General features: G+C 47.5%; 11 protein-coding genes across 11 annotated transcripts; 3 read left to right on the top strand and 8 right to left on the bottom strand.

Moving 5' to 3' along the window:
• Nucleotides 1-69: 69 nt before the first annotated feature.
• Nucleotides 70-1,592, top strand: BKA55DRAFT_586461 (uncharacterized protein). Its single transcript, XM_046194564.1, has 3 exons — nucleotides 70-242; nucleotides 349-1,055; nucleotides 1,112-1,592. The coding sequence occupies exons 1-3, from the start codon at nucleotides 174-176 to the stop codon at nucleotides 1,548-1,550; spliced, it is 1,215 nt and encodes a 404-aa protein (XP_046041298.1). The 5' UTR covers nucleotides 70-173; the 3' UTR covers nucleotides 1,551-1,592.
• A 391-nt stretch (nucleotides 1,593-1,983) lies between these two features.
• On the bottom strand, nucleotides 1,984-3,406 carry BKA55DRAFT_600151 (chaperonin 10-like protein; the record flags this gene model as incomplete). Its single annotated transcript, XM_046196489.1, has 4 exons — nucleotides 1,984-2,102; nucleotides 2,161-2,230; nucleotides 2,288-3,332; nucleotides 3,390-3,406. 4 exons carry the CDS (start codon nucleotides 3,404-3,406, stop codon nucleotides 1,984-1,986), a joined length of 1,251 nt encoding a protein of 416 aa, XP_046041297.1.
• A 1,010-nt stretch (nucleotides 3,407-4,416) lies between these two features.
• BKA55DRAFT_546998 (uncharacterized protein) lies at nucleotides 4,417-5,315 on the bottom strand (the record flags this gene model as incomplete). The annotated part of the gene is made up of 2 exons (XM_046190978.1): nucleotides 4,417-4,822; nucleotides 4,891-5,315. The coding sequence occupies 2 exons, from the start codon at nucleotides 5,313-5,315 to the stop codon at nucleotides 4,417-4,419; spliced, it is 831 nt and encodes a 276-aa protein (XP_046041296.1).
• A 1,491-nt stretch (nucleotides 5,316-6,806) lies between these two features.
• On the bottom strand, nucleotides 6,807-8,320 carry BKA55DRAFT_720577 (major facilitator superfamily domain-containing protein; the record flags this gene model as incomplete). The annotated part of the gene is made up of 6 exons (XM_046200994.1): nucleotides 6,807-6,825; nucleotides 6,876-7,124; nucleotides 7,177-7,852; nucleotides 7,894-7,966; nucleotides 8,003-8,076; nucleotides 8,140-8,320. 6 exons carry the CDS (start codon nucleotides 8,318-8,320, stop codon nucleotides 6,807-6,809), a joined length of 1,272 nt encoding a protein of 423 aa, XP_046041295.1.
• A 1,290-nt stretch (nucleotides 8,321-9,610) lies between these two features.
• On the top strand, nucleotides 9,611-10,920 carry BKA55DRAFT_600149 (uncharacterized protein; the record flags this gene model as incomplete). The annotated part of the gene is made up of 5 exons (XM_046196488.1): nucleotides 9,611-9,819; nucleotides 9,951-10,448; nucleotides 10,513-10,561; nucleotides 10,591-10,818; nucleotides 10,849-10,920. The coding sequence occupies 5 exons, from the start codon at nucleotides 9,611-9,613 to the stop codon at nucleotides 10,918-10,920; spliced, it is 1,056 nt and encodes a 351-aa protein (XP_046041294.1).
• An 881-nt stretch (nucleotides 10,921-11,801) lies between these two features.
• BKA55DRAFT_529835 (glycoside hydrolase superfamily) lies at nucleotides 11,802-13,068 on the bottom strand (the record flags this gene model as incomplete). The annotated part of the gene is made up of 6 exons (XM_046189100.1): nucleotides 11,802-12,452; nucleotides 12,515-12,640; nucleotides 12,696-12,733; nucleotides 12,786-12,809; nucleotides 12,866-12,959; nucleotides 13,006-13,068. The coding sequence occupies 6 exons, from the start codon at nucleotides 13,066-13,068 to the stop codon at nucleotides 11,802-11,804; spliced, it is 996 nt and encodes a 331-aa protein (XP_046041293.1).
• A 968-nt stretch (nucleotides 13,069-14,036) lies between these two features.
• Nucleotides 14,037-14,659, bottom strand: BKA55DRAFT_698294 (uncharacterized protein; the record flags this gene model as incomplete). The annotated part of the gene is made up of 2 exons (XM_046200502.1): nucleotides 14,037-14,522; nucleotides 14,573-14,659. 2 exons carry the CDS (start codon nucleotides 14,657-14,659, stop codon nucleotides 14,037-14,039), a joined length of 573 nt encoding a protein of 190 aa, XP_046041292.1.
• An 806-nt stretch (nucleotides 14,660-15,465) lies between these two features.
• BKA55DRAFT_600148 (uncharacterized protein) lies at nucleotides 15,466-16,614 on the bottom strand (the record flags this gene model as incomplete). Its single annotated transcript, XM_046196487.1, has 1 exon — nucleotides 15,466-16,614. One exon carries the CDS (start codon nucleotides 16,612-16,614, stop codon nucleotides 15,466-15,468), a length of 1,149 nt encoding a protein of 382 aa, XP_046041291.1.
• A 730-nt stretch (nucleotides 16,615-17,344) lies between these two features.
• BKA55DRAFT_546992 (uncharacterized protein) lies at nucleotides 17,345-18,676 on the bottom strand (the record flags this gene model as incomplete). Its single annotated transcript, XM_046190977.1, has 6 exons — nucleotides 17,345-17,399; nucleotides 17,456-17,709; nucleotides 17,764-17,990; nucleotides 18,046-18,388; nucleotides 18,452-18,552; nucleotides 18,619-18,676. The coding sequence occupies 6 exons, from the start codon at nucleotides 18,674-18,676 to the stop codon at nucleotides 17,345-17,347; spliced, it is 1,038 nt and encodes a 345-aa protein (XP_046041290.1).
• Nucleotides 18,677-19,140: 464 nt separating this feature from the next.
• Nucleotides 19,141-21,918, top strand: BKA55DRAFT_546991 (uncharacterized protein; the record flags this gene model as incomplete). The annotated part of the gene is made up of 8 exons (XM_046190976.1): nucleotides 19,141-19,228; nucleotides 19,285-19,386; nucleotides 19,440-19,559; nucleotides 19,612-19,762; nucleotides 19,827-19,993; nucleotides 20,041-20,466; nucleotides 20,531-20,802; nucleotides 20,875-21,918. The coding sequence occupies 8 exons, from the start codon at nucleotides 19,141-19,143 to the stop codon at nucleotides 21,916-21,918; spliced, it is 2,370 nt and encodes a 789-aa protein (XP_046041289.1).
• A 667-nt stretch (nucleotides 21,919-22,585) lies between these two features.
• Nucleotides 22,586-24,469, bottom strand: BKA55DRAFT_586441 (aldehyde dehydrogenase domain-containing protein). Its single transcript, XM_046194563.1, has 4 exons — nucleotides 24,322-24,469; nucleotides 24,199-24,268; nucleotides 23,704-24,137; nucleotides 22,586-23,651 (listed from the first exon to the last, which is right to left on the bottom strand). The coding sequence occupies exons 1-4, from the start codon at nucleotides 24,376-24,378 to the stop codon at nucleotides 22,752-22,754; spliced, it is 1,461 nt and encodes a 486-aa protein (XP_046041288.1). The 5' UTR covers nucleotides 24,379-24,469; the 3' UTR covers nucleotides 22,586-22,751.
• Nucleotides 24,470-24,660: the final 191 nt, after the last annotated feature.

Genomic DNA, 24,660 nt, shown 5'->3' with positions numbered 1-24,660 from the left:
CGAATGCCGCGTATTCGCGTTTTGGGCTCCTTATAAGCTTATAACTAGTCCCTTTCCGCCATGCGACCCCCATATTGTTCGCTGACCTGTGCATTTTGTCCGAACCCGCGGTTGGATCTACAACTCCTTGATCCATACCCTTTACCACGTCAGTGACGACCAACGCATTAAAGATGATCCCACGACGGTCGCATACCAAGTCTCGGAGCGGATGCCGGGAATGTAAACGTCGGAAAGTCAAGGTAAGTGTTTCATGGGCACGATATCATGGAGAGCTCCCCGGATACGCATTTTCCTTCTAACTCCGCCGGCGGACTTTGCTAATCTTTCGTGATGGGTCCTTCGTAGTGCGACGAAAGGGCTCCTTCTTGCTTCAACTGTGCCCGTCGTGGGATGACTTGCAGCCTGACATCACCCCGGCAGTCCTCTAAGAACACAGAACCCGTCAGGCGGGCTGGGATAGACGAGAGATTGCCTGAGCCGAGTCCGCTTAGCAATGATGCTCCGTCCCTGAGTGAAGTTTGGGTTGGCTCCCTGCCAAGCCCCCCTGTCGAGTTCCTGAACCATGGATTGGAATTGATGCACCACTACTCTACCATCACGGCCAACACCCTTGCCCTGAGGCTGGACATGCAGCATGTCTGGCGCATGGTTGTCCCCGAGATGTCATACAGCACTCCCTTCCTCTCCCACGGCCTACTGTCCGTCGCCGCCCTGCATAAAGCTCACCTGCTGCCAGCAAGAAGGGACAAGTATCTAGATCTCGCAGCCTATCATCAGACCCGCGGCATGGAAGGCTTCCGCAGCATATTTACCAGCATTAGCGAGGAGAACTGGAAACCTGCGTTCTGCTTCTCATCCACAATCGTCATGTACGCGTTTTCTCCCACGGGCCAGACCGAGGATGCCATGGCCGATATTCTGCAGCTCTTTGTCTTGATCCGTGGTCTTCGGTCTAGTCTGTTGGGTGGGGCAAGGGAGCTCGCGGGTACCCCGTTGTCCGCATGGTCACATGGTATCTGGATAATAGGGGAGGATGACGAGGCCTCTTACGAGTAGGCGTTCTTATTTTCCCCCACAAAACCAATATCGGCTAACTGTGACTGCGTAGTTTTGACCCACCACTGGATTATAGTGTTCTGCCCCTGGACACATTTAGGGCACTGCGGTGTCTCTTCTCCTTTTACCGTACTAATCTTCCGGATTCCAATAGGGCGGACTACGAGTTCGCCACGCTGCAGCTTCGAAAGTCGGCGATCCTCATCGCGCATGCCGGCCCCCAAGCAGAGATCGGCATGGTCATGTTCTTCCCATATGTTATATCTACAAATGTCATGTCGGACATCCAAGCTAACAATCCCTACGCCCTGGTTCTGCTGTCATACTTTGCAGTGCTGCTGGTCTTTGTTGAGCAGCAGTTTTGGTATGTTAAAGGCTGGTCCAGGAGACTCCTAGAGGCCATTGACCTGCTGTTGGATAATAACCCAAAGTTTTTAAGAGTGGCAAAATGGCCAAAGGCTATAATAGCTAGATTTTATAGAAGTCAATGAAGTTGCTGGTAGATATTATATTTCATTAAGTAAAGACTATCACTTGAAACAAATTGCATTATGTATTTATAGATATATCTAAACGTATCCTGAAATATAAAACCGAAGTTGAGCCATTAAAGAATTACTCTTCAAGCTGTTACGTTTGTTTGCAGATATGTTATTCGGAGTTGAGATCTGTGGATGAGAGCTTACAATCACTACATAAAACCTAACCAGCCTCAAGTTGTTTCACCCAATGGAGGAAAGTACAAGAGTAAATGAGTACATATCGACTATAGTAAGCGTAATGCCGTATAGACTGGAACCTGACTACAACATAACACTTGCCATATCACCTTGAGCCTGTTTACTGTAATGAATGTAGAGAAGCAGGGACCACATTCCTCAGTGGTAAATGGAACCGGGAGGACCAACGAGCAAAGCCTAAAACTCAAACTGAATCCCGCCCCTGTGCCCGTCCAAACGCAGTTACAAGGCATACCTTTAATCCTCCAGGCAGTTTGTGATTGAAGAAGGCATCATAGTTCTGCGAGACGTTCTCGAAATTGTCTGTCAAGAAAGAGGAGTTAGAACCAGAACATAGCTCGACCTGCGTTGACTACTGTACCATGATGCGTAAACATAAAAGATGGATCGTATTTTCCTTGGACAACTAGGTCCAGAAGAAGCGGAAAGTACTGCAGGACAGTTAGTACCCTTCCATAACACGAGGTGGGATAGGAACGGAACGCTACCTTCTGGGCGTAAAGCTGTCCTCCGCGCAGGGTGATGCCCTTTTCCATCAGCATGCCAATTGGGAAGTTGTTGGTTGTGTAGAAAAAGTCGCCGATCAACGCGACATTGCCTCCCTTACGTGTTGCTTTGATGGCCGCGCTCACCGTGTCAGAGCTGTCCCCTTCGACTCCCAGTGCTCTCATAGTGGCATGAGTCGCTGAGTTGGTGCTCCTAAAACCACTTGCCTCGATGCCACGGTCCAGCCCGTGCGGTTCAATGGACAAGATGTAGTCGGCAGGATCAGGGTGCTGCTTGACATTGACGGGAATCATACCAAGAGACTTGGCAATCTCGAGGCGGTGCTCGTCTTTGTCGATTGCATATACCTTGCTGGCTCCACGCAGCTTCGCCAGACGCTGGATCGAGAGGCCAACGGCGCCGCAGCCCCAGACGCCGACGACATCTCCTTTGCCTACCTCGGCCAGCTCGCAGCCATGCCAGGCCGTAGGGGTCACGTCGGCAAGGCCAACCAGCTTACTGGCCTCTATGTCCTTGGGAGCCTTGACACAGGTGAGGTCAGCGTTGGGCACGCGGCAGTACTCAGCCTGGTCTCCAGGGTATCCCCCCGTGATCAAGGAATAACCGAAAATGCCCGACAAGCGATGTCCGTACATTTGCTCCAACTCCTTGGAGGGGTTGGTTCGGTCACAGAGTGAGAATTCCTTTCGCTTGCAGTAGAAGCAGTCCCCGCATGCGATGACGGGTAGGATAATCACTCGGTCTCCTACACTCAGGGTTTTGACCTGAGGCCCGACTTCTTCGACGATGCCGATGGCCTCGTGGCCCATGATCAACCCCTTCTCCATAACCTTGTTCAGATCGCCGTCATACATGTGCAGGTCTGAACCGCATATGGTGCAGTGGGTGATGTGCACGATCGCATCGGCGGGCGCGGTGATGGTAGGTTTGGGCACATCGCTCAGCTCGATGGACTTTGTGCCCGTCCAAGTGGCCGCCTTCATCCTCTCACTAGGATGGGGCTTGTAGGATGTTGTATAGACTGGTCTTATAGCACATATTAGATACTACTTAAGCGTAGGAGGGGGTTACAATAAAGCATACTTGGATACCTCTGCCATGCTGAGCGTTGATGATGTTTGTAGATTGAATATTGCTATTCTAGAGATTCCATCGGCAAGAGAGGAGTTTTGCCATGCAATTTATGTTCAGTATCATATCCCCGGCACTTCTTCCCGGACCATGAGGAGGTTCCTGTTTTGCATTATCCCTTTCATATTTTCGTCATCTCAATGCAATACAGATCTGAATATCATATACCCAAACTGCAGAGTCTCTTTCATTCTTTCATCAGCCTAACGCAATACACACCCAAACATCATTCTCAAACTGAGACCCAGTTCCGCTTCCAATTACATATTATTTCCATCATACGTACACCTTCGTACAGCACACATTATTTCGTATTCTGGGTCGGATGTTTCGTCCTTAGGTTTTCGCTTAACTTGCGCAACTTGGGTCTAGTCAAAATACTCCGGTTCTAAAACAGATCTGCAGAAGACTATAACATGTCATATCTGCTAGTTGATGCAAGTATGCCATCCTTTAGTCAGTCTGAGATCTATGCCTGTGGCGATACTGCAGCCTCTAACCGCATTGACGATAGTAGCAGTAGTAATGACATGCATGTAAGCGCTGAGATGACCTTGGTCAAGCACCTGTATACCTTACTCATATGTGATGTCAGGGGTTTACCTGGCACGGGTATCTAGCTGTAAGTATGACTTAATCATAGTGATGCGCCTCCATTTACAAAGTGAACGACCCGTCACGTGCATCTTGCCTTTTTTCCATTATCCATAAAAGCTACATAATAATAACGTGACTTATATTCTCAGCAGTATTCTCAATAGTGACTGCATCGCCGGTCCCATGCTAGATCACAACAGTGATAGTAGATACAAGAACTATACTGCAGCTTCTTGCTAATTACCAAAGTGTTTCAAAGCACAATCTCTGAGGTAGAGTGCTTTATAACATTGTAGACAGTCCAGATTTGTTAAAGAATGCCCAAGACCACTACAATCTCATAGGATTAAGAATTAACAGTATACTCCTCGCGACCAGAAGCCTATCCACTTGTGTCTTGGACGTAGCGATTTGCTTCATTACCGATGTACTCCTGAATCAGGACACAGTCACAAGTGCCATGTTGAAGGAGTTGCATCTTCAGGTCGTGTACTTGACTAGTTAGCTCCTTCGCACATTCTGTCAACCTGTTATTAACCTGCTGCAAGTTCTTTCCAGCAGACTCGAGGCTTTTCTCAGTTTCTCGTTGCTTAATGCGGACCTTGATTGCAGCACGCTTGTTCCTCTCCCTGACTTTCTTGATGTATGCGATGTCTTTGGTTTGCGAAGCACTGGCCTTGTTGGCAGTGCCACGCCTTTTGGTGCTGGGGCGAACCTCTTGGACTGGTGTTTCTATCTGGGGACTCGTGGTGGAAGTGTCTTGGGACAGGTTCATCGTACTGCGCATGCTGCGGTTTTGAGAGTGTTATTTTGAGTTGATATACCTGACAGCTGCTGGCTTTATCACGCGCCTTACCTCGTACTGTCCACTTCGTAGCTCACGCTGCGTTTCTTTGCTTCAGGCTGCCTTGATAGAGAGCGTCGGCATTCGGTATTGTCAGGGGAAATCGAGAGCTTTGTGGATTCTGAAGCTTGTTGGGGCACCAAAGACTCTGGACGATACTCGGCACTGCCAGGGGGGCTCGCGAGGTTTGCCAATGATGTATCCTGCTGGGGCGTTGAAAGCTCTTGAGATAAGAGAGGCACAGCCCATTCGGCCAAAGTCGGATCGCCAAGGAATCTGGGTATGTATTGTCCAGTTTCGCCGAGTGCAAACTGGTAATTGCCGTCATTGGACGCAAAGTACCATTCATCCCCCAGAAGATGAGAGGCAGCGTCCAAGTTGCCAATCACAGATAGGTCGTAAGTCTGATCCGTAAGTGTAGTGGTACCTTGCTCCATCGCAAGAAAGCGACAGTTGTAGTCTCCGGGACAAAAGAGCCAACTAAGATACCAGACTGGTGTTGAGAAATGGGCTCTCGTCGTGTCCAATTGAGAGTCAAGTTTAAGGCAGATTCTTGCTCACTTTTTGTTGTCCCTTATCTATTAATTCCAGACACTTTTCTTCTGCCTCTATCTATCAAAAACCCAGGTCGGTTTTAATCGGTAGCCCGCCGCTCGATATAACCTAAAAGTTTAGTAGCATCCGGGCAAGTGTATGATGTTCACTACAGTATCAGTATCATAGGCATTTGGGATGTAATTTAATGCCTTTGTTATAAATACCATGGCTTGACAACAAGAGAACCCATTTCAGAGGGAGTAAACTGGTGTGTTGCAGTGTTGATGCTGCAAGGGGCATGATGAGCAAAGGATACTCACCTTGTCATTTAGGCGTCATGATATGTAAGGGTTCAGTTGGCTCAATTACCCCGCTTCTGGATGGCATATCGGACACCGGTAATCCGTATAATCCTTTGAAACGACACAGCTACCCCGCAGTGATACCCTCAATTATGCTGAATTAGGCAATGTCCCTTGTTGACCCACAGCTGCATGTCAAAGATCAGCGCGTTAGCTTAGATCAGTATCTGAGCAAGGCATCTGCAAGTCAACAGGCATATAACCCCAGAGGATAGCTACCTCCAATGATGGTCAAGAAGGTGATTGTAACTAAACAAAGGACCTACCCAGCTTCTTAATATCTGAATACAAAAGCAGCTACCTTTCCATGATTATATCACTCCTTCTATTGGATTGTAAAATGTAATCCAGCCCCTGATATACTGAGCGTTGGTTACGATACCGTATAGTACTGATGCATTGTGGTACCCACTCTTGGTGTTGAGAACGCTATTACTCAGCCCATGGCATGAGTTAAAAAATGTGATAAAAGACGAGCCTAGCAAACGAGGGTGATAAAATAAACTCTAATAAACTTGACTTGGTAAAGGATTATGAGCCATATTTTGCCCACCAATAGTGCGCCTGGAGGTTCTGCTCTACCAGACCCTCCAAAAGTTCTGGACTGGTTGTCGGGGAACTCAATTGTGCATAAAGCCAATCAACAGAGGACATTCTATCAAAGAGTGGCATTGAGTGGTGGAAGCAGCTCTTGGACGACCCCACCAGGTGTTGCGATCTGATATGAAAGATGGTGTGAGTGAAGATCCCTTGGTCTTTCAACGGTTGCATCGCGGAACAGGTAGATATTTCCGACATTCAAGGTTTGATTTTTCACAAAATGTGATGGACGGGAGTTTGTTATTCTGAATGTATTGGACCGACAGCTATAAGATCAAGGTTTCGGCGGGATTTAGTGCATCCCTTGATAGCTCTCGCCAAGTCGAATGTCCCTAACTGTCGCTAAGGATGACGTCGCATATGGGACGTTAAGACAAAGGTCTCGCCATCCAAACACGTGAATGTGGCTTGCTTCGGTCTTGGTGCTTCTCAGGCAAGAGCGTATTTGCTCATGGATCGAATGGTGTGACCATAACGGTAGAAGAAGAATGGTGTGACGGCAAGAGCGCTGCTACACCGGCAATTAGCGAGCCTCCGCCGCCGACTACAATGGCATTGAACGTCTGCCTGGTAAAAAGAGGGGCCCCAGCACTGCTAATACATCTTGCAACAATATTGGCAGCAATGACGGAAGCAGCGTAGTCCGCGTAGGTGTCAGTAATGTAACTAAAGCAGGATACGTGGATCAGCATCAGGCATATCGCCAGAACCGTGCCACCCGCTGTCGGCACGATCCAGTGCACCGAACTGATGGAAAATCAGTCCCGATTCCTTTTTGTGATTGCAACAGTATACTGACTTGTACTGGGCGCTCCAACACAGCCAGAGCATCGAAATAAGGAAGCCGACGCCGCCGACCATGGCTAGAACCATGAGGTCCTCTGGAAGCATCTCCCTCCACATATCGGCCTTTGCCTTCCGACGCCTCGTGTGATCAAAGACGATCAAGAGACCAAACATGGCGCCGACGGCTTGTCCGAGAACCGGAAGTTGCGACACGGCAGTATTCCATCCTCTCAACTCTTGGAAAACTATAGGATATATGCTGAAGAGCATGTATTGCAGAGCATCAATGAGGCAGGAGTAAAGGCAACACAGAAGAGAGATGGTGTCGAAAAGGAGGACCCATGGTCGTGCCAAAGCAATTTTGTAGAGCTGAAGCAGCTTTGGTCTGGAAGCCTCCCCTGCAGCCTCTATGTCGTGGCCTTGGTGTCGAGTCAGTTTTGCCTTTTGTGCAAGAACCGTCGGGCTGTGCGTTTCAGGAATCGTCAACATAGGAATCATGGTGAATGATCCGAGCCAGAGGCAAGCATACATAGACCAACGCCAGTCCTTCTTTAGCTCGAAGCATCCAGATATAACGGTACCTAGCGCTGAGCCAATCCAACATATGCAGATCAAGATTCCCATGGCATTACCGCATTCACCTTTATCCAATATATCAACCAGAACACCTGGTCCAATAGCAAAAGGCCCTGCAGCAAAGGATCCGCAAGAAATCTGCCTACCAATAGACCACCCAAGTTCGGCGGCCACGCCGTCAGGCAAGTAAAGCAGAAGTAGAGAAAGAAGGTGGCATATAGCATCCACTAATAGCCATAGAATTCTAATAATGGGCCAAATACCAAAGGCCCTGCGCAAAAGCCTAGGAGGAAAAGTGACGTTGCAAGCTGGGCAGCAACACTTGAGATGTCAAATTCTTAGGTGATTGACTGAGTGTTCCCTGCTGTGATGCTACTGGCGATACTGCCGTTTGCTCAACGCAACAGCGTGATGGAGGTGATGTAGCGTTTTCTTGCCAGTGACCAATTTCTTGGATTGTCAACATCGCCGTCCCTAAATTCGACAAAATCATCTTCATTGGCTTCCGGGCTCTGGCACCGCTCAGATTCTATACTCGGATTTAATGTCATTCTTGAAAGGGCTCGCTGTAGTGAGTTCATGATGTACAAGTTGGTGAATTTGGCTTCAACAAGATAGCATATAATGGGATGTATAGAACTGTCACAGGCCACGACTGCTGGAACGCGAGGGTTTATTATATTCCATTCACACCGACACCGAATTCAATTTGAGTAAGTCCCAGTATCAATGGTCCATCACCGTTAACATGACAGAGCATCATGAAGATCAATGGAATGTACTGTCTTCACGATGCATTCGGCTCTGCATTAGTAATCTTACATACGTCTGACATAGAAGTGCGTGTTGCATGATTAACACGGTTCTATGGAAATGACTACAAAGAACCAATAACAGATTCTGTTTGATTCCTCACTATCTGGGTTAGTATGTGGAATTTAATAATATCCTTGAGTCAATATCTTAATAATAACTATTTGCTGATTAAGGAGGGAATACCTTATAATTAATAAGTTGATCAAGATAAATCTCAGAGAAGCCTGCTCTACCTTGACAAGTGCTTTTACAAGAGATGTATTTAAAACTCTCAGTTTCTAAATACCCTCAAGGTAAGGGGTGCAGTTGGCGTCACCTCTAAGCCGGTACAACCCTGGATAACACATCTCAAAACACTTCAAGCAGCATGTTAACTGCCCTCTCAACGCCCAAATGACAGCATTAAGCTTCAGCCGGCTTAACCTCATCTCTCAGCTTCGCCGTCTTATTGATGTGCCACATGTCAAATTAAACCCATTGTCAGCAATAGTGGTAGCTATAATACATTCAATTACATCAAAACTGGCTAAAACTGCTTCATGTCTTTTGATGCCAAAGGGGAAGTGAATTTGGCTGATAGGTGAGGTCGCAATCGCGTCACTGTGAAGGTCTGGTGTGCGGTCCTGTGATGAGAACTGTTAGCTAAGTTAACGCACCTCTACGTATTTGTTTCTAAGCTTTCTGTTACGGACCTTTTGACCCTATTGTGTAAGGAATCATCTGCTGCTAGGATCACTCTATTAGCCGTTTTAACCCCCCTTTCCAGATTTATTTAATTCTAAGTTGTATTACTAGGTATTTATGTACTTTAATGCGTCTTCATTCTTCACTTCGGAATTCTCTTATGCTCCATGATGACTATCCATAGACCTCTACAAATAGAACAGTCTCAACACCATGCGTGTCTTTCTGATCCAAACCGCAAAGGGTCTCTTTTCCTCTTCGGGCGGTTACAAAGCCAAACCGCCCTACTACGCAACCTCTCCCCAAGCGGCCGTTGTGTCCGCCAACTCTGCTACTCCTACTGTGGAGAGGTGGAGAGTTACATGCAGCCTATGAATAGCAGCGGCGAGCATGATCCACGAGTATGCACCAAAGTGCTGCATATGAGATTAGAACATGGTAAGCCCGGGGTAGATGTGAAAGTGCAAGAGCTGTGCATGGATGATGGCGTTGAGACTTCGGCGCTGGACAGCGAAGCGTTTGACGCTGCGTCTGGTGGCAAGGTAGATTCACCTAACCAACTGGCTAGAATGTCAGCCGAGTATATTGAGGTAAATGATCAGGTTTGTCATTCAACGGTTGAATCTAACATTGCTGAATACCATCTCCGTTGACTGGAACGTCATCGGCACCACTCATGGACTTTATTTCCTTCCTGCAAGGGGAAATCAGACGTTTTTCTCCAACACACATTATATCCAACGATGCTCTATCTATAAAGGCCAGTCTCGCCTCCGAGCTGTCTCATCTAGCTATGTCTCGCATAGTAGTTGTGCATACGGTCGAGCAACATCCCTTTGGCCCCTTTGCTGGTGGCGTGCCAGGTCATTCAAGTACAACGCGCGAAGCAGATCTTGTTCAACAACTCGACGGTATCTGTGGCGTGCCTGAGGCTATCGAGAAGTATGCCCTTGACCACGGCCAGTTTCAAACACGCTTCTTGGTGCATAATCCCTGGACGTATCTAGTTGGGAAAGACCATGAGATGCCAGATCGTCTCTTCAACTGGGACAAGAAATTCATTGGCATGATAAACCCTTGTCCAGTCAAGGGCTCGAGTATCTATGTTAGTCTTGCAAGAACGTGCTCGCAGTTTGACTTTTTGGCCTACATGAGTTGGGGCGCCGACGACGCAACTGTGGAGCAGATGGGAGATTTGCCCAACGTGACGTGAGTACGCCCTGCATTGTTGACTAAGACTTGCGCACCAAGAATATGGCTGACCCGCCTACAGGACCCGTCCGTGCTGCGTCAAAGAAGAAGATCTCTGGCGCGATATCAAAGTGCTTGTCGTTCCATCGCTCTGGTGCAGGCCTGGGGCATGGTGGTGGTTGAAGCTCACCTTCGGGGCATCCCAGTCGTGCCCTCAAATGCAGGTGCACTCTCTGGGTCAATGCTTGGACTGGATTACATCATCGGGGTAGATCCTATTAGCGGCAAACGCGATGAGTCGGGGCGGTACATTGTACCGGAGAAAGATGTAGGGCCATGGGTAATGGCTATCACCAAGCTCATGCAGGACAGGTCTGAGTATGAGAGAGTGTAAGCGATCGTACGAAATGCAACGAAGCAATCGTTGAAATACAATAATGAGGCTGATATAGAGACATGGTTAATGGCATGTGGTCAAACTCAAATATGAATGGAATGGCATTTGTACATAGCTGGATATTATAAGATTCGATTTGCAGTATCTCAACTTCTTACCCTCTCAGATCATCCGACCAACGCCGCTGGTATTTTCTGCAGCAAGTGTACTCTACCCAATATGAGTAAAAGGCTTCATAACGACGACCTGATACGTGTAGGCTGCAACTCATCCCTTGAACCAACCCAAGCAGCCTACAATAAAACTCTTCAGTCGACCTCGTGACTCACGAAGCATGATCTCGAGATGTGAAGCAGAAGCCTGAGTAATTTATTGACTTATGCCGACTGTCATTCAAGAAGATCAATGATTAAAGTATGGAGCTGCTTGCGTGACATCACGGCACAATGCATCATTATTGAAGGTCCGTGGTATTATGTACTAACCATATTAAAGCAATCTCAGAACTATTAGCCCTATCCACAAAGTCCCCAAGTACTTATACTAAGACAATAGCAATCTGGTACTTTTGCTACAAACTCAGTGCAAATCCCTCTACGCAATACCAAGCAAGCCTTCCCAAGGTAGGAGCTGTATGACCCCCGATTTTGGCTTCTCCATCGACAAAGCATTGTAGCTCCCCAGAGCCCATTGATGGACCCCCTGGCCTGATGGAAAAGTAAAGTCAACCTCATCTTTACTGAAGTTAAAGATAGTAATGGAACGTTCCGAGTCGCTGGTCCTTTTGAACGCGAAGACGTTGGGGTGAGTATCATCTATAATCTCAAATTCCCCATAGACGAACAGGTCAATGTGTTGCTTGCGTGTCTCGATACTTCGTTGCTAGAATCGGTAAGGAGATACGAGCATGGTCCGGTTGTTTGCTCGACCTGCAAACGTCTGTAGAGCCGCGTTAACGACGGTGTAGTCATTGTTTACAATGATTTGGTAACCAAATTCTTCAGGTCATTGACAGTCCACGACTTGTTGCTGAAACGGCCTTTCTCAGGGACAACGTCAAGATCCATCATTTCAAAGGTGAAGATCATGTCCAGTAGAGCCTCTTCCGCCGCCACCATCTTGAGTCTCTCTTCTTCGTCCTCGAGGTACGGCATCTCACCAACCGTGAGAGTGTCGTATTTCGAGAAGACAGCGCTTTTCATCTCCTGGAGATAGTCCATGAGTCGGATCCCGTTGGCGAAGCAACATTCATCCGGTTGGTACTCTCTGCCTGGATGAAGAATCTCTGCGTCAGGGAACATCTGGTCTTTGGAGATGAGGTTTATGGCGTCCATCCGGAAACCAGAAACCCCCTTGTCCAGCCAGAATCGCAGGATATCGCAGACTTCCTCTCGGACGAATGGGGTTTCCCAATTCAGGTCGGCCTGGAATGGACTAAAGAGCGAAAGATAGTACTCATCCATTTTGGAGTCGTAGGTCCAGGCTGACTCGGTCTCGTCGAAGAGGCTGCACCAGTTGTTCGGTGGCTGCCGTTTGCCCTGGGCGTCATACCTTGGCTTTCGCCAGATGTACCAGTCTCGTCGCGAGCTTACTGTTGACGAGGCCGAGTCAATAAACCAGGGATGCTGTTGCGTCAGACGAAATCAGCCATGGTAAATAGGACAAAGAGTTCAAAGCGTCGTCTTACCTCATTTGAAGTGTGATTGACCACCAGATCCATGATGAGCTTCATATCGCGTACCTTGAGCTCATCGATCAAATGGTGGACGTCTTGCATTGTACCGTAGGGACGATGTATGTCACGGTAGTTCGACTGGGAACAAGTCAGCGAGTGCAAGTCTGATTTCACTGCCATAGACTTGTCGTACAATATCATACCCCATGTCTTTCTGTGGACTTTCGTAGACTAATGTCAGGCGTTAGAATAGAGGCACCTCTCTGGGTGAAACAGGACTTACCTGATGAGATCCATAGAATATCCACTGGCAAGATGCAGTCGTTAGACTATAAGCACATAAAGGGGCAAATATCTTCTTACCGCCTAATTCTTTGAGATAGCCCAGTTTAGCAGTGATCCCGTTGATATTTTCAACACCATTAGAATCGGTGTCTACGAAAGATGCCGGATAAATCTAATCGTATAAGTCTCCTCAGGAAAAGGGGGAGAAGAGTTCAAACCTGGTATACAATGGCTTCCTTCCACCATTTCCTGCCCGGTTCCTTTCCAGAAACTTGACTCATTTTGGCAGTGTAAGTGTCGGCAAGATTGGAGTGAGGTGGGCTATGGCAGACACCCTCAACTCCAAACGTGCGTTTTTGAGGCAAATTATATACTGGACAATATTCCAATTATACTGAAATGTGATGTCACTATTGCATTAGCTGACTGATGTGCAACACGTTGACCTTTAGACAGCTGTACGACCAATTAATAAGCGTTTTCCCAACAGGCCTTTACATGAGAGTCGTCATTTTCACGTGGCAGAGCTCTCACTACCATCATATCCTGTAATTATTCTTGGCCGAGGGGTGTAGGCATTGCGAATACAGAGACGTAATCTACTTGTACGTAACAGACAACTGCGTGATTGAGTAGTGTTCTAAAGATCCTGGTAAATTAAGAACTGCCGAGAAATGCTTTCGCCCTTATTACACAACATTATGGATATAAATTAACTTCCCAGCGTTAAACTCTATACCAACCCTTGTATTGAACTGGCATCGCTATGAGTATGATAAAGAAATGACGATATCTTGAGTTGTCTTGAGGCTCCATATTCTGTAGGGTTGCAGCCAATCATACCCACACGTATACTGTGCCAAATGCAAGAAATGAGATATGAGCTGCATCTAGCCATTAAGCACTTGTTAGTAGTATGACTTATCTGTTATGCAGTTGTGAAAATGTCGATCATTTACATGGACATGGCTCCTTCGGTCAACCCTTGATTTGCAGCTATGCAACTACTCGCTGGCCATAAGGTTCAACTTTAGACTGCTAACACAGATAACAAGAACACGAAACCTTGGTTTACAGGGTTCTGTTTAGATTTAATTATGGCCAATGAGCTGAGGCTTATCGGGCGTCTCGCCTCGTCACATCTCCAACTCTTGATGGAGGTAGTGTTCACATACAGTGGCATGAATTACGACACAATACAGAACGAGAGCATTTTATTTGGTTCTAATGCTGAAAACCCATTATTGAATTAAACAGTAGATTTATGAGGTCCTTGACGAACAGCCCGCTCATCTGCTTTCACGGGCGGCATGGACTCTGCTCCATCAGCAGCCAACCCGCCATCTCGTTTCCCAGAATATCCCCTCTGCCCCTTGTCGACATTAGCCTTGTCAGCAACTTCATCCCTCACCTTATCAAATACGGAGTGAGCTGTACTCGCACCAACACCTTCCAAGCCACTGCGCTCCTTCTTTCTCTTTCCCGGATGCACTCCTCTGATTTCACGGTTCTCTTGGCCAATCAATGGTCTGCCGTGCAGGTTATCAATAGAGTTATGGATGTCCTTTGATGTCGAGCCTGGCATGTCTTGAGCAGGCATTTCTAGGGCTTCATTCATGTCGCTGTTGACAGGATTGGGGCGGAACGTATTCTCAGGAGGTGCACTTCCAGGTGGGAAGGTCTCGGCGTGGTACTCTGGTGCGGCATCGTTGCCTTGCTCGTTGCCTGGCTTGTGCTGGCAAATGTTAAGTGGATTGAATAAGTAGACAGTATGTGATTACTAACCCACTTGTTTGCTGTAAGCTCAGATGGGTTGATGCGGGCATGAAACTGCCCCTGGCCGTCGAGGGAGTCGGGGTTTTTAGCCGCCATGTTCGTTGATATTGTGGGTGCCAGATGCTAGTGATGACTGGTCAGGAAGTCAATCACAGAACTTGACATATGAAGATATGTTTTTTTTGGTGCTGAATTTCCTGCACTTATAAGGAGCATCCAGTGGCGGGAGCGAGAGAAGGGGAATCGATGTTATGACATCAAGCATGGCGCATTACTTCGCGTCCTGTCTTACAGCGAAGGTCGTCATCAGATGGGCGTCGCACCTAGCTAACAAAGGCAGACATAATATCACCATGGCTTCACGAATGTAAAAGCCATTCGGGGATATTAAAATCAGGTAAGCCGTATTCAATAGCGTCGAACTCACCTATTCGTCAGACTGATACGGCATAACTCAATGAACCTGAAATCCAATCGAGATGGCCACCTGCCGCTGGAATTTTCTGTTTCGTTGCCTAATATCGTTTGCACTTCTCCATCCTCATGATGACCGAGAAGCCGGTCGTATTCTTCTCATGCTGTCATCATCATAAAGTCTAAATTGTGAGCGAGATGTATTATTTGCAGTTTCGACCAGTAGCCGAGAGCTTATAATCACGACATAGAACGTAGTGGTGGATATAATGTTGACGTCATAACAGCGAAACATATCTATCAGGGACTTAGCAATACTGTTTTGCGCGTCTCCCTATGAAGGCTAGTGTTGATTTATTGCAGCTCAACTTTGCGGGGTCGCTCTGGATCCTAGACTAGAGCATGTATGGAGTAGACGGTGAAACTTGAATCTGGGATGGAATTTGGCTACCTGCTTTAGCTAATGGGAACTACGATCCTGTTACTGTTTAGGGCATCTCCTCTGTAACTAGATAGGTTGATGTCCGAATAGGCAGCTTTTGAGATCTCTTGCCGTTGTACATCTCCTTATTTGTCTTCTCAGGCTTCACTTCAACTGGGTAAGCCAGATCTGCAACGCGTTTCCAATCCTCGTCAGCCTCAAAGTCTTTCCGGATAGGGTCCAGAAGCTTGTTGAGTGCTTTGATCAACGCAGGTTTGACCATTTGCGGTGTCAGAATGTCGCTCTCGTAATCCTCCTTGAGCTTGGAGATGTCTTCATAGACCAGGACCTCGCCTTCCCGTGTTTCAGCCGTGAAACTTGGCTTGCCACCAGCTTTGAGCGACGCAACTCGGAAGATTACGTGTTCTATAAACGCAATCACGCCATTCCCTCCAACTTGTTTTGGGAAGCACACAGCTTTCCTGAGCTTTTTGGCGACTTCTTCAGGCGAATCGAGAAGATTGATCTTGGAGCTTGGCTCGCTTGAACTCATCTTCTGTGCTTCTCCAAGACCAGGAACCATGGGGTTCATCAAGTGTGCTCGCACCTTGTAGCCAATCTTGGGCATATGGTCGATGGCAAAGGTAAAGATCTTGCGCTGATCAACACCGCCCAGTTCCGCGTCTACATCGAGGTGCTCCTCGTCGAGGCTTTGCCAGATGGGGTAGTCCAAGCTACTGAAGATGGGATCGTCGCCTTGCTTAACGACCTCGGCACCAGCCTTGCGGACCTGCGAGTATTTGACAATAGACGAGAAGCGCACGCGGTCGGTCTGGTATTTCCTGCTGTACTGGAATGTGCTTCCTACGACAAAGTCAAGCTTGGAGACATCGACGCCAATGGCTTTCAGGGAGCTCTTGATGAGGAGCTTGTAGTATTCGCATCGGTGCTGGATCACTTCGGATGACGATTTCAAATTATCGAGTTTTGCATGAACATCGGCGAGGAGGATCTTGACGTGACATCCTGCGTGGAGAAGTTCGGCAATCTTGACCAAGGGTACGAAGTAGCCGCAATGTGGTTTTCCTGTTGGGGCGGTTCCCCAGTAGACGCGGAGGGGTCGCTTTTCCTTCAGGATCACATTGTCGATGATCTCGGGATTTAGGACTTCAGTCAAGTTGGCCTTGATCCGAGTAATCGATTCCTCTAGTGTCATTGTGGCAGGGTGTGGAACGATTTCGTGACGGGCCAGGTTGATGTAAGAAGAGAGTTGAAGAATTCTAGAGGACGAAGTTCACATTATTTTATGTTATTTGCAACGACATCGATGTGAGTCATGCCGGGCTCAGGTGTCGAAGTATGGGCGCACGAGTGTTGAGCGTGAAGAAGGTTTGTATTGGTTGGGAAACTCGAAAGTTTGTTGCCGGCGAATCATCATATAGGTCATTCCACTGGAGGTTGATTCCTGTCATTTAAGATTTTGTGTGTAGATACAACAAACCTTATTATGGTCACAGTGTCCTTTCTTTTGTTAAGAGGTCGAATCAGGTTTCAATTTCAAGGAGGCGGAGCAGAACTACGTTTTCCAAGTTTCATAGTCTAGTCTTCTCTTGATATGAACATAGATTTGCTGTGGCTATTAGAGTTTGATGGTTTAGGTTAGGGGCTTCAAAAAGCAGTTCGCTTGTAACACCTGTTCAAGCATCAAGGCATGGTCGAGTATAGACAAATTATGTTAGTCATAGGCCTTCTCGTCACCACTTAGCAGCGATGGAAGAAGTGAGCTCTTACCCTCTTTGACCAGGCGAGAATGGGACAAAAGCTCGGTACATCCCATCCTTTTTTTCAGGTGTCACGTTGAGCCAACGCTCAGGCCTAAATTTATCGGGGCTTTCAAAAGAAATAAGTTAAGCAAGATATCTAGCTTATCGCTATAGCTAAATTTCTTATGAGGAACTTTCAGGTATTGTACCTAAGAAAAAAACCAAGAATGCTGCATATCTAAGCAGCATCAGTTAGTAAGCAAGAGGTACATATAAGGTATTAGCAAAACTTACGCAGCCATAGCAGCAAAAATCTCATAACTCCGGCTCTTAGTCCACACTGAGAGAATAAACGCAAAGCCAGCAGAGTATATAATAATGAATAAGAATTTGAGGTTCGCGGACTGCACAAAGTAAAGAGTTGCAGTTGGGGCTGCAAGGAAGAGAACTGCGGCGACGGAAATCACAACCCGCGCAAGCGTTTTAATGGACTCAGAGGAGTAATATTGTAGGTTAGGATCGACCATATGCCGAGAACTGGTGCCTGTCTATAGAAACATACATTAGTCTCGGTATTTATAGCTAGAAGCAGGAAAATATACCGGGATCGTGAACCAGTGGGAGAAATGTTTCTCGATAAACCTTTCGAGGTACTCTTTGCCTTCCTCAATGCCTCCCAAGGAAATGAGGTCTTCAGGATCATCAGCGAAATGAGACTCCACTTCGGTCGTCGGCTTTATTCCATCTAGCCAATTGATAAGGCTGTCGGCGGCGTCTGGTGTCGCTTTCTCTAACTGCATCATTTGTGATTGCCTTAGGACTGACTTCTCTATAACACAAATCATTAAATCGGTCGAACCGGACCTAGGTAGTATTTAACATACGATATATTGTCAATTTCTCTCTGATCTTTTGCATGATCTCAGCTCTACTTTGATTCCGATCGCCTCGCCGGGAGTGAAGATTCTGTAATCCTTGCGGCCCAGCACGGGTGTCATCTTGATCAGCAGCTTGAAGATCTCTTTCGAGTTGGCATAGCTCATCCTGAATGAATAATAGGTTTCTTGCGGCAAGCTCGTCGAATCTCCGTAGTAAGAAGAATGACTTGTCGCTCGCATAGAATCTGGCCAGAGTGGGGTACCCTCGTGGAGTCGCGGGCAGCGTTTGTTGCTGTACCACTGGAGCTGGAGCTGGAGCTGGGGATGCACCTGTCACTGGTGTGCTTGGCTGTGTTCAAACTTTCTCTTAATTCTGTGCGTTATCTGATCTTACCAAGTGGCCGTTACTCACTGTCCTAAATTTCTTCACACGGCCCGCTCCCCCTCCTAACGGTCGAGGAATCGGGTCAACATTGGTCAGAGTCTCCTCTTTCAATCCTAAGATGTCTCTAACTACAAGCCACAGTTTCAGTTCCACTGGAATTGGCGGGAGCACGCGATGATTTTAATACGACTTACGTTCATCCTGTTGTTCACGACTTCCCAGCCTGTTGGCTGTCTCGTATGGGTGCGACATATTGTACTGTTAAGGATCTGAACAAAAAGAGTGGTGAGACCATTGTTTAATATCCAGGAGCTAGCTAATGAATTGATTGAAGGCCTATTTAATCTTGTTCTTCTATCTGATGTCCTGAGGTCCATACTTATGCCCTAATACCTGATTCGGGTCGAAGCAGCTCTCAGTCTTAGTGAGGGGTTTCCCCGGGTTTTACTCCATCCGCGCCACTTAGGGCGCGGCCGGGCGTTTGGTGCCCAATATTTATCAGCGCTAGGCCCGAGACGGATTTTCAGCTTCAGCCAACCCTGAACCGCAGGCCAATACATCGTGGGATGCGATAAGTTTGCTACTTTCAAGCTTACCGCCTCCTGCATCTCTTCATCTAGATAATTTTTCGTCTTCAATAGTTAAAAGGCTTTTCTGAGTGACTGAGCATCCCTTTGAACAAATCCTCAAATACCAACCAAGAAATCCCATGGACCATGGCAACACCAGTTTTCCACCAATTCGAGCCTATACCACAGTACGAATCTTCGAGCCGACTCGCGAGCAAGAAATATGTCAAAGAAGGTAAGGCATCTTCGGTTGATATTCAAGGTTATCGATATGGAATTAAAATACTCCAGTCTGTGACATTCTTGGAATTGACCCTACCCTAACAACCAACAACTCCGAACTTCCAAGGCCACTAGGCGGCGGAGCTGGAAGAGTAAAGAAGTTCCAACCCGGTATGTTGGGGAGATGCCTGTGCCCCGTACAGCATGCTGACTTCCTTGAGTAGGCGAGTCGAGAGAGTTTGTTGAGCGTACTATATCAACCTTGCCTGAAAGGCCTCGACTCGATCCAAAAACGCCGGAGGGAGCTACATTTACGTCGCTAGAGAAGTGGCTACACCATGAAAGTATGCTCACCTAGCAGAAGATGGACGAATTTGAGCTAATGAGATTTCACAGCGAATGACACTTTCGAAATAAGCCCCCAAGACGTTCGCAAGCGGGCTGCTTGGTCCTGGTGGAGGACTGCGAAGCTCCTGCGCCAAAGCGCCGACAAGTACTCTGAGGCACTAGATGATAGCCAGGTATCTGGACCACGAACTTTTGAAAGGTGATGCCCGTGTGAACCGTAGTTACACTACATGTTCAGAACAGTAAAAACTGACCGTCAGAAGTACAATGAGCCTCTCAAATGAACAGCTGCTCAAGTTTAAGCAGGCATTAACAATGAAAGCGGAAAGAGCTATGAATCATGCTACGAAGCTAAATAGTGACCTGGTTCCAGAGACCGACATAAACTTAACCAATTTCCCTTATCAATGGGGAAGCAAGATATCTCAGAGTATGCCAGTCCTTAAAACTAAGAAACGAAGATTAACACCTCCGCAGAGGATATCGAGTACTACCGAGAGATTGATCTTAACAACGAATTTGTTACCCGCTCGAAGATGGCTAAGGCCTACGAGGACCAATCTTGGCTCTATGCTCAGGAAGCACTCCTACTTTATGCCGAGGAAGCGCAAGAAGCAGAACTCAAGGGTCATGTCTCACGCATCAGGGTCATCCCGCCACGAGTATGGCCACCGCTGACATATCAAACAGGCACAAGGAAACAAGGAACAGATATCGAGCAGTATACCAATGAAGCCATGGACAACTCCGGCAGCCTCTCAAGACTGTGGGCTAAAGCTGCAGAATGGGGTGTGCATATGGCGGACAGCTTTCATGCCTATCACTTCCGCAGTTGGTGGATCCGTGCTGCTATGGCAAAGGGACATGCTGAATGGTTACTCAAAGAACCTCTGCCACAATTCAGTGAGTGCCTTCCTTTGAAGAATTTGACATGGGCGACTTGGAAGTAATTCTTATGCTGGAACAGGGCAACTTCTTCACACCGGAACAAAAGTAACTGCCCCTTGGAGACTTATTCCGCCTCCTCCCATCTCGTACTACGACAACGATTGTGGGCCACAGTCGCTACTCGCGTTCCAGGCGTCTGAAGAGGAATTGTTTGAGAGGGCTGGAAAGAAATTATTCCCTCACTTTCCGGATGACGAATACTATACGAAGTACAATCTTACATCTCATCATGTTTGGGAGCTGCAGTCGATGATTGGTGATCCCGAATTCTCATTTCTATACGGCTGCCCTGTAAGTGATCCTTGAGGGGCGTTTGGGAGGAGAGTAGCCTAACAATCAATTATTAATGTCACTATCACTTAGGACTTTGTTTTCACGGAGAAAGCAAAAACTGGCTGGGAACGCGAGAGACTAGGACTGTTCCCCACTGATCATGAAGATTACGCGTTCATGGTCGGCTTCCACGAGTATTACTGCCGGAAGGGTCTCATAGACCAGCTCCCAGTCTGTTCTGCGCCATACGAAAAAGCACTCGCAGTGTGCGTTGACGATGTATTCCTTGCTCGGTCCCGATCGCTCACCCAAGAAATCATTCTCCTCAACAGCAACCCTACCAAAGCCGTCGTCAACAACATCATTGCTGCTCTAGAAATTCTTTATGCACGACGCTTACACATGACGTTCTGTGAGGCACGCGCAGCAGATTTCGACGGTGCAGTCTACGACTTGGTACAGACGCACATTGCGTCTCTCCAATTACAATTTCCATGTGGCATTGAGGACACCAAAACTCTTTTGTGCATCCAGGATCAGCTGAAATACCCGCTGCTACCATGGTTCCAGCTGTCCTTGATGTGCACGAGGACGCACATTCCGTCCGTGCTTCTCCGATCCTGCACCACGGGGCGGATCCACGACTTGCAGCACCCCATCCCGCCCAACATCTCAAACTGTTGGACGCTGACTCATTCGCTGCGATACTTCTTCGTCACTCGCATCTACCACATCTGCGTTTCTCTTGGTCACAGGATTGTCCATGAGCCGGAAAGGTCGGGAAATATATCAATGATCTATCTGCGCTTTGCGTTTGTGTTCCGCCCATATTTGGAAACAGGATGTGATTCGAGAAAGATGCCATATGTGACGTCTGGGCTCCTGGAGAGTCGCGAGCATGATGTCCCATACCTAGATTGGCAGTTGTTAGCTGGTATTCACTGTGCGCCAGATTGCACTTGCCCAATGAGAGATAGGGAGGCGCAGATGAGGTCGAAGTTGCGTGATAAGCAAGGGACGAGTTTGGCGGCGCGGACAGGGAGGTTAAATATTGTTGAGTGGTTTAATGGGCTGGAGAAAGACGGGATTAATATTGCGTGTATGATGATGGATAGGGCATATTTTGCTGCGTAGTGAAAGCGGGTAGTACATACTCTCCCACAACCTTCGCCGTGTCTCCGCGCCGGAGACACAATTGCTCTTTAGTCTGGGTGGCAACCCACATTGGATTGGTAGATATAGATATTCCAATGTGGTAATCGGAGTGTTGAAGCTTTTGAGTCCAGATTTCCCGGATACACTCGCCGGTATTCAAGCGCCAGGCTCTTAGGTTGCCATCCACTGATAAGGACACCACGTGTGTGTTGTCCAAGGAAGACGAGATCGCCTGTACTTTGTCTTTATGTCCCTCCAAGACATGTTGACGTGGGTCCAAGTCCATAGATGAATTTGAAAGCTTGGAGATCCAGGCCGGTTGGTGCTTGGCGAAGATAGGGTGCATTAGACTTGTAGATGGGATGCTTAAACGAAGTGATGAATAGAGCTGGAGGGGGTACTGATCGACGATTGAAAAGCTCATGCGAAGAAAACGCTGAATGTCCGTGAGAAGCTCGTAAAGCTTAGTGTGTCGGATTTCCTAAACCAAAGTTAGCGGCCATTAAGACACGATTTAGTGACTCATACTGTTGTGATGGCTTCCTCCATCATTCCGCCCAGAAACCCGTGTTCGTAGTCAGTTCTGCGTTGGGGTTTCTGGATCCACTGTTATGATTGGCGCATCGGGTGAGGTTTTATTCTTTATTTTCAAGGGGATTTGCTAGACCGTACTCCAACTTTCGCTACCTAAATATGTATTGAATTGCCTGGAAGAGTGTTAGTGGTGGAGAGTACCTGACGGAGATGAGGCTGGTGGCTTGATGATCAAGAATGAAACGTGTTAATGACCTATCTAAAAACTCTCCATTATACTAAAACTCTTCCAACTTGACCAATACTGTCTTCGTTTCCAAAAAGTTATTCAGGCTAACTGTAGTCCCCTCCCTGCCAACACCACTCGTCTTATATCCACCGAATGGCATATCCTTCGCCTGCGTGGGACTGGTGCAGTTGACACCAACAGTGCCAGCCTCCAATCTCTTGGCAACTCGCAGTGCCCTGTCGATATTCTTGCTATACACTGCCGCGTATAACCCAAACTCTGTATCATTGGCTTTGCTGAGGGCTTCAGCCTCAGTCTTGAAGGTGTTGATGTTGACGACTGGACCGAAGATTTCTTCTTTCATAATTCTAGCATCTTCTTGAGTATCGAGGAAGATTGTTGGGTGGATGAGATAACCATCTGGAGTTGCCTCATGGTCCATTCCGAGGATACGTTTTCCGGATGTCTTGCCCATTTCGATATATGATCGCACATTGTTGTATTGGATCTCATCAGCTTGGGGTCCATGATTGACCTTCTGATCAGTCGGGTCTCCAGCCGCGATGACCTGGAACTTCTTCTTGAACGATTCGATAAAAGGCTCTGCGATGCTCTCATGGACGTAGATCCTCGAGTTTGCCATGCAGACCTGTCCACTGTTCCATTGGATAGAGTACGCCGTCTCAGCAGCTGCTTTCTCAAGATCGGCGTCATCAAAGATGATAGCTGGAGACTTTCCACCAAGCTCAAGGATAACATTCTTCAAATTGGATTTAGCAGCAGCAGCTTGGATGAGTCGACCTGTTGGGCCTGATCCAGTGAAGCTGAGGACTCGAACATCCATGTGGCTGGAAAGAATGGCGCCTGATGTTTTGCCGTGACCTGAAATAATGTTGAAGACGCCTGGTGGGAAGCCAGCCTTTTGGACTAACTGCGCGACTTTGGCGGACTGATGAACTTTTAGCCAGCGTTGGCAAAGAGAGGAAAGATGGGTTGCTCACAGTCAACGGGGCCTTCTCACTGCTCTTCAAAACCACTGTGTTACCCGCCATCAGAGCAGGAGCCGACTTAAGAGCAAGGAATAGAATCGGCACATTCCATGGAATAATCGCCGCCGCGACACCATAAGGTTGTCGTAGAGTAAAGTTCAAGTGTCCAGGCATATTCAGACTACTCGTTCCAAGCACTACCGCTCCAGCTTCGGCGTAGTAGTTGAACGTATCAGCAGCGGCAAAGGCATCGAAGTATCCCTTGACGGGTCTTCCCATAGAGATGGCTTCAAGATATGCTAACTCATGGTGTGACTCGAGGATGAGTGAGGCAAGCTTTTTGAAGTACTGGCCCCGGTCTTTGGGGGAGAGTTCAGACCATGCTGGAAATGCGGCTTTGGCTGCGGCGACGGCGGCATTGGTGTCGCTTTCACTTGCTTCATGCACTATAAACGAGTGAGAAAATATTCTAGCAGCGTATGATTGATGTGGGTATTCTGGATATACCTTCAGCTACAACTTGGTGAGTTGATGGAGACTTCAACTCAAACGTCTGCTTATCAGATGACTCGACGAACTAAAGAATGGTCAATGTCATATTCCTCCCACTTAGTCAGTTCTCTTACGTACCTCTCCGTTGATAAAGAGACGTGTCTCAATATCGCGTGGGGTTTTGGCGGCAGGCATATTCGGATTATATGTTGATCAGATGATATGAAATGGTGTTCTTTCCTGGTTCAAATGGACTTCTGATGCCATGTACAATGGCGTAGACGCTTATAAACTCAATGACCGGCATTATGAGGCCCCACTTCTGTTATAAGTCAAGTGTCCCACTTGGAGGAGTCTGAATAATCCATCGACCATCGGAAGGATGAGTCCGATAGATCCCCGCAGTTGGCACTCCTTCCGACGCCCAGGAAACTTGGTATCCCTCATGCCCAAACTATCCGAGATACCTGAGGGGTA

This window comes from Fusarium redolens (genome assembly GCF_020744475.1).
Source record: "Fusarium redolens strain MPI-CAGE-AT-0023 chromosome Unknown BKA55scaffold_34, whole genome shotgun sequence".
Classification (NCBI taxonomy): domain Eukaryota; kingdom Fungi; phylum Ascomycota; class Sordariomycetes; order Hypocreales; family Nectriaceae; genus Fusarium; species Fusarium redolens.
The sequence above is the reverse complement of the archived record's forward strand: the minus strand, read 5'-3'. Positions and strand labels throughout refer to the sequence as shown.